Below are 13781 nucleotides of genomic sequence, written 5' to 3'. Positions count from 1 at the left end.
TGGACACCTTAGAGGTGAGGCACATATCTGTACGACTGCAGTACCACCATCGGGACCTCATGCGACTTCAATCAGTCGCTACCCGTCATCCTCTAGGAATCTACATAGAGGGATATGAAAACTTCCACCCTGCTAGTCCCTGGTCTCTCAAATGCTTAGGCAGACCCAGTGTTTTCCAGGAGATCGCTCTAGCCTTTCCATCACTACGTGAGCTTCTGGTTGTCCAGATTTACAATGAGTACACTTACTGGTACGAAGTGGAACAACCTGGTCTACAGGAGGGCTATGATTTCATAAATACCTATGATTTTCTATATTCCACCTCCAACGGGCACGCCTACCGAAGACAGCACGAGAAGGAAGGACGTGCCATGTCCAAGTTTCTACGTCCTTTATTGGTTGATAAATACACTCGTGAGCTGCGGGATCTCACAAGGATTCGGATCGATAGGCATGAAGTACATCAAGCACTTGTCCAAGAAGGCTGGACGGTTATCACCCCTACAATAACCGACGAGGGGACATTTGATGATTGGATGCAACTCGGTCGAACCGTGATGCGAGATGCCGAGGAATGGCAGGAGTTCATCTGGATCATGACACTATCTTGGCACTTGGAGGATCCACTGTCTACGAACACTCCTCTCCAGGACAACGGCTTGTTTAATTTGGAACTGGAAAGCACTTGGAATGCCTGGGTTCATTTGCCATACTTCAAAGCTAGTGAACGTCAATATCAAGAACGCTGGAGGAAAGAGGCATGAAGGTCGTCGGTAGAATAGCACAAAACTTAGTGGAAGCCTGCAACCCTCGTCCAGTTTATCTTAATCACAACTGGATCGGCGTTGAGAGCAATCTGCCAACCGCCCCGTGTATCTCTAGCTGAATAAGGTGTTATCGTGAAATCGAGATCCTGCCCTTCCGTTTCAATCCACAACAATGCAGACTCTTCCTGTGGGCTGACTATGTCCTGACCAAGCTTTACTAAGACAATCTCATCTTTAGGCTGATATGTGACCTCAAAGATTCTTCCTGCGTCAACTTCAATCAGGACCGCGACAGGTCCAATGAAGACCTTCTTGCGAATCGCGTCCCGAGGCTCCAAGGTCACAGAATCGGCCGTGGCTGACGTAACGACACCGCCGTATGCAACCATGCCGATATCAGGGTCCTCGACCAAGTAAGAAGCTGAGCCAAGCGTAAGGCCCAAGAAGTTAGGGCCGTAGTCACCACTATAGCCATCCCAGGCGAGTGTTTCAGGCCACGAATGAAAGGATGCCGCCGCAAAACCTTCAGCGTTAATGTTCGAGAGTGGTCCGTTCATCCCTCCATAGCCGATGCGCAAGAGATATAGGTCGTCTGGGTTACTGCGGAACGCTGACAGAGCTACGAGGCTATTGAGCCCTGAGCCGTAATGATGGATCTGTCTTTCGATTCGACGGAGCTTGCCTCCGTATCTATGTGTGTCAGCGCAAATGTACCAGGAAGTTGCATCTAGGAGCCCACGGGTAGCACTAACATATTGTCCCAATACCGTCTCGCATTGCCGTTCCATCCCCAGTGAGGAACGGTAGGTTGGAAACCCAAGACTGTGCCCAATGCCTTCAATGCGGTGTCATTGTACCCAAAGTACTTCGACCAGTAGTATACACCTTCCTGTCCTGTGGAATCCCACGCCATTTCACTCCCAAAGGGCACAGGCTCGGTATCCCAGAGAGCTGCGCGGACACGCATCTTCTCCTCTAACGATTCTGCCTCCTCGGCCAGTCCTTCTCGTCCCAGGTCCTTGAGAAGCTCTCCAAAGACGGTCTCGCCCATCAGACCCACACGAGAATATCCCACAGTCGGATTGCCAGACGAGTCAGTAGCCATGCATGCCATGACCGTGCTGTATGATTGGTTTAGATACCACGCCCAGTCATGCTCTTTGAAAAGCTGCGGGTAAGCCCGTGCAGCGCGATACATGGCCCAATAGCTGGCTGCTACATGGACGTAATCATACGCTCGATCCGTGCTATAAGCCGCTTGCTTGTTCCAGCTTTGCCAGCCTGTCCAGTCAATACTGGGACTGTACGTGTAGTTTGGCAACGCAGCCTGGTCGTAGTAGAAGATGCTTTTGCGTACAGCGTAGTTTGATGTCTGAATGTGTCCCCACATCACCTTGCTCACAAAAGCTTCTAGCTTGGTGATCTCCTCAGCATCAGGCTGGGCAGCCTGCTTCATCGCCGCAGCCAGAAATGAACCCGCGCCAGCTTCGTCACTCAGCCCTGCTATCCAGACGCGATCATCTTGAGTCACGATGGCTTTGACATCATAATCGTAGGTCATGACAGAGGGCGCTCGGCCAAATGGGTCGCTAGTGTTGGTGAAGTATTGCTTGGTCGTGAGAAACTGGCCGAGGCCTTTGATGGTATCAGGGGCCGGTTTGGTGATGAAGTAGTGGACAGTCTGAATTTTGTTGTCCGAGTACGTAATCGTCAGACGTGCTCGGCCAAAGGAAGAAGCGGATGGAGTGATCTTGTAGACACCATTGGAGCCCTCGGATGTCTTAAGAGAGCCAGCTGGTTCGGCTGAAAATCCAGCTACCTCTGCTCCAGGCCCAGGTCGCACTAGAAGCTGCGCAGGCATATCTTGAGGGATGATATACCCAGGAACACAACGAGCATATGGTGTCCCTGTACTTTGAACTGTGTCTTCGATCGCTCGGATACCGTTCTTGGCAATAGAGAACCTCAGACCAGCCTTCAGAGACTTTCCCGGCTGTAAAATCCGAGAAGACGGCTGATTCCAAGGATCTGTATTGTTCCACTCTTTCTCCGCCCAGGCTTTAGTGAGCATTTGCCATTCGTAGAAGCCCTCAAACGTTTGACTCTCGTATGCCGTGGCGTCGTAGTAAGGTTCGTCAAGATTTCTGTAGGCTTCCAGGGGCGTATCTCCAAGCGGCGTCACCACCAGAGCTGGATTTTCGCCATTAAGACGGGATACTCTAATGAAGCCTCCATGCATGCCAATGTACGGGTCCGAGAGTGAACATTTCGCCTGAGCTTCTTCAGCTGTACGATTCGTGAAGATGCTGTTGAACTCGGCGGGGAATCCGAGGCTGCCGATTTCCAATGCTGTGGTGCCCGAGTTCAAGACAGTGAAGGTGAGGCCGAGGTCGCCTTCGACATCGAGCCACTCCCTAGTTACGTTCAAGGCAATCCCCGAAGGAAGAGTCGGCTTGAGATTTGATGCAGCCAGCGACTCGTTGCTTGGTACGGCGCTGACTGCATGACGAGAAGCCGCCGAGTCGCCATTGATCCAAGCCGTACTGCCGGCGGACCTGTACCGGAAGGTGATGTCTCCCCAGTGATACTGCCCATTTCCTGCTCGTTGGGATAAGTAATCCGAAGGCAGAAAGTCGAACGTCTGCCCAAGGGGTCGTAATGATGCCAGCACCTGAGCATCATGAACTAATTGTATGTCGAAGTTGGCGGTTTGAAGTTTGGTATAGCCATTGCGAAGTCCCAGAGTGTCTCCTTGGCCGAGACTGAAGGGCACGAAGAGCCAGATAAGGGCAAGCACCAGATTTGGCTTCAACATCTTCACGTCGGCGCTTTTCGAGAGACCAGTCTGGGCGAGAGTCCATACTCCATACTCGTCGACGACGATGTCATGTTAAGCCAAAGACCCTCGGAACAGCCTTGGCCCGAAAGTCCGTCTGGCGCCCAAGATCGCATCGCAACTCGCGATGCTCCATTGATAACGGGGTCGCTCTGGCCGGCGGGGCGATCGGTGCCGAAGGAGGCGGGGATGAGCTCTGAGGATATCGGGAGGTAGTAATGCGGATGAGAGGGGTCGCTCATACTACCTACCTACAATGGCAATGTCCCCAATGACGGCCGGGCATTCACGGAGAAATCATGGCTAAATGCCCATCAAAGCAGACCTGATCCCCCCCGATGCAGCTCTAAGTGTCCTGCACTGCGGTTCGTGCGCTTCGAATTTGCTTGTCATGGAAAGTTAACCAGGTTGCCACCAGTTGCGCGCAGATCACTTGAACATGGGCACTTACGATCGGTATACTCTGATCATGATGCTCCACCACAGCCTTTGAAAAGCAAAGGCCATGACCATCAGCATGATGTTGCAAGGTATCTCGGCTTTTGACGTTTCTACGCTTAGGTTCACCCTAGGGGCTCGCCAAGACGGCACTCGTAGCTGCCCCGGATAGCGGCTTCAGGGGCGCCACTCTACCATTGGTTGCTTGATTATTACACCTCCGCCAGGGTAATAAACGTTATTTTAGCAAGTTGAATATACCAGAAAACCAGGTTGAGAATACCTGATTGAGTTTCGAAGCTTCTGTTTATTTCTATAGCCCCACTGATCTCGACAAAAGTAGCAATCCCCTTGTTTGAAGAGTTGTGATCCCTCGTCTAATTAACATTAAATACCCTGGCGGAGGTGTAGGTACCTGACCCACAGCATTGCTTATCAGCTCTACCGCCATGCAGCCTTCAGCAAGCGTGACTGACTGTCTCTGAGAAGTATTCTAGAAGAGCGGCAGCAGAGTTGTAGACATTGAGGAACACTATACCGATTATCAGAAACAACTCAATGACATCATTAAGTATCACAGGGAGTACGACAGGAGCAGTGTCCAACGACATTGCTATAGAAGATATCAAGCAGACAAAGTCGCCATGATATAAAGTACGTCAGGATGATTGGAGAAGTCAACAGAAATATCTAGACCAAGGCGGTCTTAGAAAACATAAAGTCTATGGTGGAACAGTTGGGCCATAGTAGTGCTAAGATTGGTTTATCTGGTAGTCTTGGATCAACTACATTGGCTGTGTGCTTCTATTGGCCGGTTCGTCGAGGCATGTCCACATGGGAATGTGTTTGGTTATATCACAAAAACTCTTCTCAGTGGCGTCCTTCCCAGTAAGCATGTTCTGTGGCACGCCATTCACTTGGTCATAAAGCTCAAGTTTTCAAGGGGAGATTGGGTGTATTGAAATATATACAAATAATGTACAAGTAGGTGAAGTTGTGTATGGAATTGGGCCAGCTATATAGCGTCCTGGATCAACATGGTGGCATCAGACGTCCAGCATCTCATGAACCAGGTGGTGCTGATATAGGGATTCGGATAACGGGTAGGGTATTGTGTAGAAGGTGATGGTATCGAGTACACTCACTGCCTATCGACAATTAGAGACAGTGCGAAGGCGGTTGGGTAAGCTAGGTAGAGTACCTTACAAGCCATGATGGCATCAGATACCCAGCGCAAAGCTGCTGGCATGGAACCCATCGAAGCAGCATCACGCCCAGTTTCTGCCTCCACACAGGTGGCCTCAAATATCCTCCTCCACATCCAACACCATAGTGCTCTTGTCCTCAACATCTGGATCCAGTGGGTATTCAAAGGCCTCATGTGCTACCTCAATCCACTTCCAGATGAAGAAATAAAGAAAAAGCGCCGACATTCTCGAGATTTTCTTGAACCTTAGAAAAGGTGTGCTGCAACCACAATAGGAAAGAACTGGTCACGGGACACGTCACCCCTTTTCGAAATAACGATGTCCTCTTTGCCTCTACACCCTTTGCCCACACGAAGACAACTGTTTTTTGTCTCTTTCTGCTATTGTTGCAGATTGTTGTGACTCTTTGATCCTACCAAATAATCTGGTGAGTATGTTCTTGGATCATTGTCACATACCATCTGCTTACCAGCATGACCAGTAACCCCTAAATGAGATCATCCTAGAGCTACGGCAAATCATGGAGAGCTCTAAGCCTACTACCATTAACTCTCTTCCCGCTGAGATCCGCCTGGCAATCTGGCGCGCCACATGGCAGTACCGACGTGTCTGCATCACCCGGTCCATCGTTGGCGAGCGACCCAGCATGGTCCTTCTTCAGCGGTATGCAGAAGACCTCTCGGAGCAAGTTCAGCGTGATGCACTGTCAACATTGGAAGGAGGAGGTTTGGTTATTGAAGCGGCTCCCCAAGGGTACAAGCTTGTCAAGACTATCACCTCCACTACAGCAAAGCTGCCGGTTACCCTGTTCATCAACTCAGAAGCCCGAACTGAGACCCTGAAGCATTACCAGTTAGCCTTTGCTCTCTGGGGCAATGAAAGCCATGTCTACTTCAACTTCAGCCTGGATAATCTTGAGGTGACTTCACATGTCAACCTGAGTCTTGTGGCCCCGCCATCGCAGCTTGCCAAACTTAAGTCTGTTACTATCCCAGCCGGCTATCCAGATGACAGCGCACGAATATCCTGGAATGAACAGGCGCGCGACAGATGTATGGAGAAGCCCTTAGGAACCGGTGATATGGATGACGAGAATCGGCTTTTACGCCAACGGACTGGAGAATTTCTTGCTAATGTTTGCCCCGAGCTGGTCTTTCTTTAGTTGAGATCATACTGGGAATGTGGGCGTCGTCTAACAGGCTGTCCCGCATGCTTTGACGAGACTGAAATGCTTCAGGAATTTCGCATCGGTCAAGAGATTAGGGCTCGCCTCGTTTCCACGGTTAATATACCTAAACTCAAGATGCATTTCATTCGACGTTCACTGGGTCGAGTCCAAGTACTGTGGACTGGGTTGAAACACTCTCGACATCTATGGACAGAAGCAGATCAGAATCTTGCGAAACAAGTCCAAGAACACAATATGCTCTCATCCATAGGGTCTGTGCTTCTCAAATATCCCTCCACTCGAGGGCTTGATGCATTTGAGTTTGGAGGACCACGCTTCTTCAAAAGCAATACCTGTTCAGAGTAGCTGAATCTTGTCATGGACTGAGTGGCTCTCGGTCCTGGAACAGGTGGATGATGGGCCCATCGGTATTTTTTGCTTCCAGTGTCATCTGTATCAGGTCAAATTAGCTTATGTATCACTCGAGAACTTCAAGACAATTCATACCAGGCCTCTGTCAACTTGCAAATCCCTATGATGCCAACCTACGGTGAGCCTCTTGCTGATTCATGAACATGTGTCAGAGAACTGGGCATGACAAGCAGTCTTGCAAAATTGACAGCATCTGGTCGTAGGCATGGCCAGAGCACACAGAGGGAGCAGTCATTTGTTCTTCTTTTCCTCTCATTGGGTATCTTATCTACACTGTTTGCCAGATACTTTGCCGTCACTCTGGACGAGCTCTCACCAGTCTCAACAAATCTGTCTGGCCCATCACGGGCTAAGATGGTTGTCGGCAGATACTATTGTACAAATGAAACAGTCGTACGTGACATGGCTCGTGGGAGCTAAGCCTCTCGGTTGAACTCCGAATCTCCACCTCTAGTCGTTTCCCCCCCCCCTTGAATGCCCAACCTGCACTCATTTCGGGCATCTTGATAGGATTGAAAGGATGCAGGTGAGGGTCTCAGGGGTTGTTCGATCAAATGCTCTCAAGAGGCACCGGCCTTTGCGCCTCCTTTGCGATTCATCAGACCAGCGAAGAACGCCTGCAGATTCTCGTTATTCATCTCCTGAGGAGCTTCTTCCGCGCTGGGCTCAAGATCTGGACTAGTAGGCTCAGGGGAGGACCCGTATGTTTGACGGTCCTACCAGGGGGTCAGCATAAGGAACCATGTCAATTCTGGTAACAGATCTCACCTTCAGACGTTGCAGCATGTCATCAGCATCCACCTGGATGCCACCCATGTTGAATTGGACCGGACCGATGTGCTCGTTGACTCTGCCTTCCGTGCCGTTGATGCGACCATTGTCCAACTCGTCTGCAGCTGGCTTCCTGCTCCGGATCTTCCGGTCATCTTCCTTGTTCTCCTCCTCGAACTTTTGGCGGTAGGCCTCAAGAACCTTGACTTGGCCCCCAAGGAATGCTTGCGTATCGACTGTTTCGATCTCCAGCTTTGTTGAATGTGTATCTCTCCCCGCCATTTGCAGAGCATCCATGCTGGGGTTTCTGATCGTATTTTCGAACATTGTGACTGCTGAGTTATCAACCACTTCATATCCGTCCGCGTCGACATCCTTATCCCCCAGCACAGTTTCGCCATTCTCCAGAGTTGCTTGCCTTCCGGGGGGAGGGAAGGGGTAAGCTAGGTCAACAGTCCATCCTTGGCTCACAGCTTCGACGTCAAATCCTTCTCGCAAAACCCGGATTTTGCCCCATGAGTCCCAGTTCGGCGGCACCGTCACCCTGTCCCTATCGATAGTATTATGCTTGAGCGGCTGCTTTTTGAGAAGCGAGTGGATTCCAAGACTTGAATGTACGAGAGTAGGTAGTTGCGATGGTGAAGAGGGCGTGGTATAGATGAGTGATGCGCCGTCTTTATCCAATATATTAGCATAAACGCCAGTAATAGGGAGGTCTAACCATACGCTTGAGCAGAATAGTTCGCATGTATTGAAGAACTTGGTCGAATTCCTCCTCTTTCCAGCTTTGCATCTTCTCCAGAACCTCCATTTTCTCGGCCTGAGCCCCTTGTCAGTAAAAATAAAAATTATGTTGGTCGGTACAAAGCTCACATTCTGGCAGACAACGCATAGTGGTAGTCCTAGAGCGTCTTCCCATTCTCCAGGACCTAACGGTAAGGCAACATCACCTTCCCCCGAGGTCACCGCAATTGTGCCATCCAGGTTTGTACCGCCACCTCGGCCCCTATCTTTCCATTGGCTTATGACTTCTTCCATAACGACCTTGCTCTCGTCAGGTAAAGCCATTAGAACAGTCCGCAGGAGAAGCATCCATTCCCGTAGCTGCCTTAGCCATAGCCAGGGTTCTGACCAATCCAAGAGCACGACTAATAGAGTGTTTGGTATCGACTGAGGTGTGAGAAGTGGTTTTATTAGGGAAGCGAAGGACGGGGACGGGCTTGTAAGGAGGTAAAGGGAGATTCGAGCAAGAATATCTATAGGAAATCAGTATCAGTAGCCCTCATATCAACATGCGATGGCACAGACCTTCATGATCAGCGTCGAGGAGGTCGTAGTAGGTATAGCCGAGCGCAAATTGGTTGGCGACAGGCGGTATCTTATTCTGCCTATCGAGGTTCCGTCGCAGCTCGTTGTTTGAGAGCGCTTCTAAGAAGTCACGCTGAGAATCGACAGTCCCGCCTGGAGACAAGATCAGTACTGATTCCTAGCAGATGCTGGAGCTGTATCCATGCAGCATACCCATAACGAGGATGTTCTTCTCCGGCAAGCGCTTCCCACTGGCGACGGAGTCGAGCATGGAGCTCCACATGTCCTTCTTGGACTCGCCATTCTTGCCCTCGGAGCCGCCTGAGGCGGAGGTGTAGGTAGAGAATCGGTTGGTATTAGCCGTCATTCTGCCTCGTCTTCATCGATAGCACGGATCAGCTTCGGCGCAGGTTGCGAAGCATCCCTGGTGACGTCTCCGCGGTCGTTGGGCGTTCGCAGTGACGCGATACGATACGGACTTATGACGGCAGACGCGTGAGAGCAAGGTGGGTGGATTGCATGCTTTGGCTTGTTGATTATCGTTCAGATTTTCCAGTATCACAGGCCCGTTTGGCGTTGATTTATCACGAAGTCAGGAGGAAGCTCTCATGTTAGGTAAGTAGGTAGGTGATCTGTTTGATCCTTTGTGCTCACTGCCGTAAAATGTCTGGGGCGGCTCCCATTTCAGTGCAGCAACCCTGCAGGGGGCGCTTCATGTCCGCTGCTGCAGGGATCGGTACCCATTCGTCGACCTTAATGTTACTACGCGGCCCGCTAATTCTTCCGCATAATGGCAGCCAGGTGCCGCCAAACAGTCCAAGCTTAATGGGGAATTACACTGGTGGCTGCGCTCTATAGGGCGTTGATGTATAACAGCCCGCCTAGATTTTATTTTGTTTTAGGCGATTCAGCCTTGCAGTCGTCACAAGCCAACATCATCAGCCTCAGCTCTTCTGAGTGCTCCAGGACCACTTTTCTCCATGAAATCACAGCCACAATGAACAAGATCCGCGCAATCCAGGAGCTCAATAAGCGGGAGATAGAGAATGGCATATCTCCCTCCGCCTCATGGCACGTCGACTACCGTGACACGGCCTTCGTCTACTTCGGTGGCCTACCATTCGAGCTCTCCGAGGGCGATGTGATTACGATATTTTCGCAGTTCGGCGAGCCTACATTCCTCAAGCTTGCGCGTGACAAGGAGACGGGCAAGAGCCGCGGCTTCGGCTGGCTAAAGTACGAGGACCAGCGTAGCACCGACCTCGCTGTCGACAACCTGGGCGGCGCCACCATTAGTGGCCGCATGATCAGCGTGGACCATGCGCGGTACAAGCCACGCGACGATGACGATCCCGAGGAGGGCAAGGTCGGCTGGGAGGACATACAAAAGAGAGAGCGGGCGCAGCGCGCTGCTGATGGAGAGGCAGCTGATACCGACGAGGAGTCTGAGGATGAGCCCAGTCGGCCAATGCTGAAGGAGGAGAGGGAGCTGCTTCTGCTGAAGCAGAATCACGACGACGATGATCCGATGAAGGCATATTTGATTGAAGAGAAGGAGAGGGAGGTCGCTGAAGCTCTGCGAAAGGAGAAGAAGAGGTCAGAAAAGCTCAAGCGCGAACACAGACATAGACATAGGCACGAGAGATCGCATCGGTCGCGGCGTGATGGCAGCGAGGCGGAGGATCGACATGGCCATAGGAGGAGGGACCGTGACGAGCGTGATCAGGACAGGAAGAGATCGCAAAGAGAGGACACTCCTGTGCTCGGTGACAGAGAGGATGGAGATCATGACTCTAGGAGAACAAGGCGCCGCGACGATTCCCGTGAGCGCGACAGTGGGAGAGATAGAGATCGCAATGATCGTGACAGCAGACGAGGCAATGAGAAGGAACGGAGACGTCATCACCGAGAAGGCAGTGACGATTACGCCAACGGGCGTCATAGAGACGCGGACGATCGAGACCGCTGGTATCGGAGAAGTCGCAGCAGATCGCCTTGAGACACTAGGATTTGAAATACCCATATGATTGTCATACTTCATTTATGTCCCAAATGCTTCCTTGGAGCGTGGGTGTCGTCCTATCACATTGCCTAAGCCTTCCTCATAAGCGTCGTAATCCATAGAAGGGAGTATACCGATACATCAACGCCCAAAACGCCACATGTGATACCCTCCAAGTGAATCATCCTTCAATTATTCCCAAGATACCGCTTCCAACCTTCCCTGTAGCATATACGGCGGCCATCCTCGCCCTCCACAATTCGGAACTTCTCCCAACGAGCATCTCTGCCGGCGCCGACCACTAAGAGGATATCCTCTTTGAGCCAGCCGATGGCTCCCTTGGGCGGCCGAGTAGTTCCAATGGTGGCGCTCTCGTTCAGAGCACCTAATGGCTCCTCACCAGCCTCGAATGGAACAGTAGCAAAGGAGTAAGTGTCTGAGAAGACACGCGGCATGAATGGGATCTTGCCCAAAACACCCCATTTCCCCTTGCCATCATCTGGCGGAGTATTACCCGCCCCGTCTGCGCCAGCAGATGGGAAACCGGGACTTCTCGGTGAAGCAGGCTGGCGTGCGGGTTTCTTTGGATGAGGAACATCGAATATATGCAATGTCGATTTATCTGATGTACAAGCAAGCAGTGTCCCCGATGGGCTGAAGCCGAGAGAAAAGATAGTCGCTGGGTCAACACCGCGTCGAAGTTCGGCCACGCGGGCCGTATTGCTTGTGCTAAACACTCGGATGAGAGTTCCCTATCTATATCAGTATTTATCAAGACATGAATAGATGGGAAGGTCTTACGGTCTCGCTAGCTGTGGCGAGTAGCTCGCCGTCTGGGCTAAAGGTGATAGCTTTGAGAGCCGATGAATGGGCTGGGATAATGCTGACATTACCAGTTGCGATCTCAACGAGCTGGACCTGGCCAGGTGTTCTCCCAGGGAAAGCAATCATCTTCTCGGATAGACAACACAGGCCGAGAAGATTGTCGGCTGTCTCATAGCTCGCAACGAGATCGGGTGGCTTGGCGAAGGAATAGACTCGCACACTGTTTTGAAGTACGATCACGATGCGGTTTCGAGCGAGTCGAGCACCACGAACGGCTGTCATCGCGGTAATTTCCAAAACACCTTTACTTTTCGAGTCATCCCATAATATGACCTATCTTTATGTAAGTCTAGGGAGTGGACTAGGATGGACACCTCATACCTTGTTCTGTGCGAACTTGGGCTGCCTCCCACCCCCGACTAATGCCATGATATTGGCCTTACCCATCATCTGCACAAGACCAATTCCGCCATTAAAGTCTTCTGACAACATTAGTGTGCGGATTTTAATGGAGGGAGGCCTGACCTACCCCGAGATGTCTTCATCTGGCACTCTTCTGAAAGGAATACTGGAGACGTGTCAACTTATAAGCTGAGAATGTCCTGGAGCTTTTATAACTTACTGCAGAAACCAGTGTCAAGGGCCACGGTAAAATAGCTGCAGTCATCGTTGAAAGCAACTGACAACACCGCCGTGGTGTTGGGGCTTTCGATGGGCGGCCGTGTATTCATGGTGAGATGGCGCTGCGTAAGCTTAAGTCCGATGAAGCTGTTAGGAAAGGACAACTGCGCTTTAGCAGCTCCAGGTTGATGTTAAGGGAGTAAACGGCCGACGTCATTCACTGTTTCTGAGACGAAACTCGCGCAGGCAGATAGATAGAACAGTTGCGGCATGTGTTATAGAATCATGGTGCTCCGGGTTGGACGGGGGCTCGTGGGTGTGGCTGCGCGGCTCTCAACTTGCCGTGGTGAGCCGATGCAAGCAAAGAGAAGATTGTCTCTGATAGCCTGCCTGAATCATAACTTATCACCAAGAGCCCTGAAACAAGCAACGAATTGGATTCTTTGAGCGGAGCCAAAACAAGTCATTCCAGCTTCAAGTTCTGCGACGCAACGTTCTCATCGCAAGATACTTCAGCTGTTGTTTGACGTAGGTAGTCTTGGAAATTGGAACCTCCAAGGCAGTAAAACCCCCGCCAGATGGCTGCAGCTGATCAGTGTGTCTTGGTACCTTATTATTAGCTTGATGTAAATCGCATAGCTCTTGCCTGTTCCGCTTGAGAGCTTGCCGTGCACGGACCACCGAATCCTTACCTGGGGAAGGAGAGCCCGGCAAAAGGTAGGCCACTGCCAGACCTGTTCTTATCCAGTGGCAGCTGTTCACCGCCTGCCCAGTACGATGTTTCTGGTGAGTGAGGGTCGGACTTTCCCTTTTCCAGTTTCCGGCCGGCTGGAGGCGTGAATCAAGGTGGTTCGGGAAGTGAAGTGAATGGAAGCCCCTGAATTAGGTCGGGATATGGAGGTAGTGCAGAGCAGAGTGGCCCCAGCCCCTGAAGAAAGGCTTGCGACGATTGGGTTGGCCAGCCTGACAGACAGGGACAGATTGACAGATTGGCCAGCAACGGTCCTGCCGTGTTGCGCAGCTTTTGGGTGAGGGAAGTGGCCCGTGCCCCGCCTGCTGGCTTGCTGTCTCTCCACCCTGGCAGTGGAAAGAACCCCCGTCCTCTCCCCGAAGGGTAAGTGCGTCCCCTGAGTTGCTCCTGCAGCAAGCCCAGCAAGCAGAAGGTCACCGCAACATTTTGTGTGAAATTGCATTTTGGCACATCCCCCGTCAACAGCAGCCGAACCCTTGGAATCTTCCGCTCACCTCCTTTCGAAACATTTTCGAGCCTCATCTTACCTCGATTGCACCTCAATCGGGAGTATTCTTTTTTCCCACTCGACCGCCGCGATAGAATTGCCTTCATCTTCTAATTATCGATCGCATCTATCCATTCATTTCCCTCTTCCCGACTCCGTGATCCGCC

General features: G+C 51.4%; 4 protein-coding genes across 4 annotated transcripts; 2 read left to right on the top strand and 2 right to left on the bottom strand.

The window, feature by feature from the left end:
* Window positions 1-1494: 1494 nt before the first annotated feature.
* On the bottom strand, window positions 1495-3582 carry UCRPA7_4818 (hypothetical protein; the record flags this gene model as incomplete). Its single annotated transcript, XM_007917369.1, has 1 exon — window positions 1495-3582. The coding sequence occupies one exon, from the start codon at window positions 3580-3582 to the stop codon at window positions 1495-1497; it is 2088 nt and encodes a 695-aa protein (XP_007915560.1).
* Window positions 3583-5769: 2187 nt separating this feature from the next.
* On the top strand, window positions 5770-6411 carry UCRPA7_4817 (putative quinate permease protein; the record flags this gene model as incomplete). Its single annotated transcript, XM_007917368.1, has 1 exon — window positions 5770-6411. The coding sequence occupies one exon, from the start codon at window positions 5770-5772 to the stop codon at window positions 6409-6411; it is 642 nt and encodes a 213-aa protein (XP_007915559.1).
* A 998-nt stretch (window positions 6412-7409) lies between these two features.
* On the bottom strand, window positions 7410-9295 carry UCRPA7_4816 (putative dynein light intermediate chain protein; the record flags this gene model as incomplete). Its single annotated transcript, XM_007917367.1, has 5 exons — window positions 7410-7565; window positions 7618-8294; window positions 8347-8448; window positions 8929-9081; window positions 9142-9295. 5 exons carry the CDS (start codon window positions 9293-9295, stop codon window positions 7410-7412), a joined length of 1242 nt encoding a protein of 413 aa, XP_007915558.1.
* Window positions 9296-9925: 630 nt separating this feature from the next.
* On the top strand, window positions 9926-10955 carry UCRPA7_4815 (putative u2 snrnp component ist3 protein; the record flags this gene model as incomplete). The annotated part of the gene is made up of 2 exons (XM_007917366.1): window positions 9926-10524; window positions 10655-10955. 2 exons carry the CDS (start codon window positions 9926-9928, stop codon window positions 10953-10955), a joined length of 900 nt encoding a protein of 299 aa, XP_007915557.1.
* Window positions 10956-13781: the final 2826 nt, after the last annotated feature.

This window comes from Phaeoacremonium minimum, assembly GCF_000392275.1.
Source record: "Phaeoacremonium minimum UCRPA7 unplaced genomic scaffold PA7_03_scaffold_371, whole genome shotgun sequence".
Classification (NCBI taxonomy): domain Eukaryota; kingdom Fungi; phylum Ascomycota; class Sordariomycetes; order Togniniales; family Togniniaceae; genus Phaeoacremonium; species Phaeoacremonium minimum.
Note: the sequence above shows the minus strand (reverse complement) of the source record. Positions and strands in the feature narration are given on the sequence as shown.